General features: G+C 36.8%; 1 protein-coding gene across 1 annotated transcript in view; it reads left to right on the top strand.

The window, feature by feature from the left end:
- Positions 1-315, top strand: part of LOC119591341 (ceramide transfer protein-like) — a 16795-nt gene that overhangs the window by 7854 nt on the left and 8626 nt on the right. The window contains exon 4 of the mRNA XM_037940075.1: positions 187-283. Within this exon, the coding sequence (XP_037796003.1) occupies positions 187-283 (97 nt within the window). The remainder of the gene's footprint in view (positions 1-186; positions 284-315) is intronic.

Genomic DNA, 315 nt, shown 5'->3' with positions numbered 1-315 from the left:
TGAGTCAGTAGATATTTCCCTTTAGAATTCTGTTGTTTACATTTTCAATATGATTGATTTTCTTCTTTGCAATTATTTTTAGTCTTAGAACACTGGATGTCATTGCTCTTTTATATATTTTTAGCTTTGGTAAATGGAAGGACAGATCCATTTTCTTTTAATTTAATATCTGTTTCTTGCTCCCAGCTGGAAACAAATGGATTACGGCGCCATGGCAGTGCTGTGTCCTTGACCTCCAACACCCTTTCTACAACCTCCGGTTCCTCTTTCAAACGCTCAAAAGGTACACAGACTTGCAAAACAAGTGGAATTGAC

Source organism: Penaeus monodon, chromosome 28 (genome assembly GCF_015228065.2).
Source record: "Penaeus monodon isolate SGIC_2016 chromosome 28, NSTDA_Pmon_1, whole genome shotgun sequence".
Lineage (NCBI taxonomy): Eukaryota > Metazoa > Arthropoda > Malacostraca > Decapoda > Penaeidae > Penaeus > Penaeus monodon.
The sequence above is the reverse complement of the archived record's forward strand: the minus strand, read 5'-3'. Positions and strand labels throughout refer to the sequence as shown.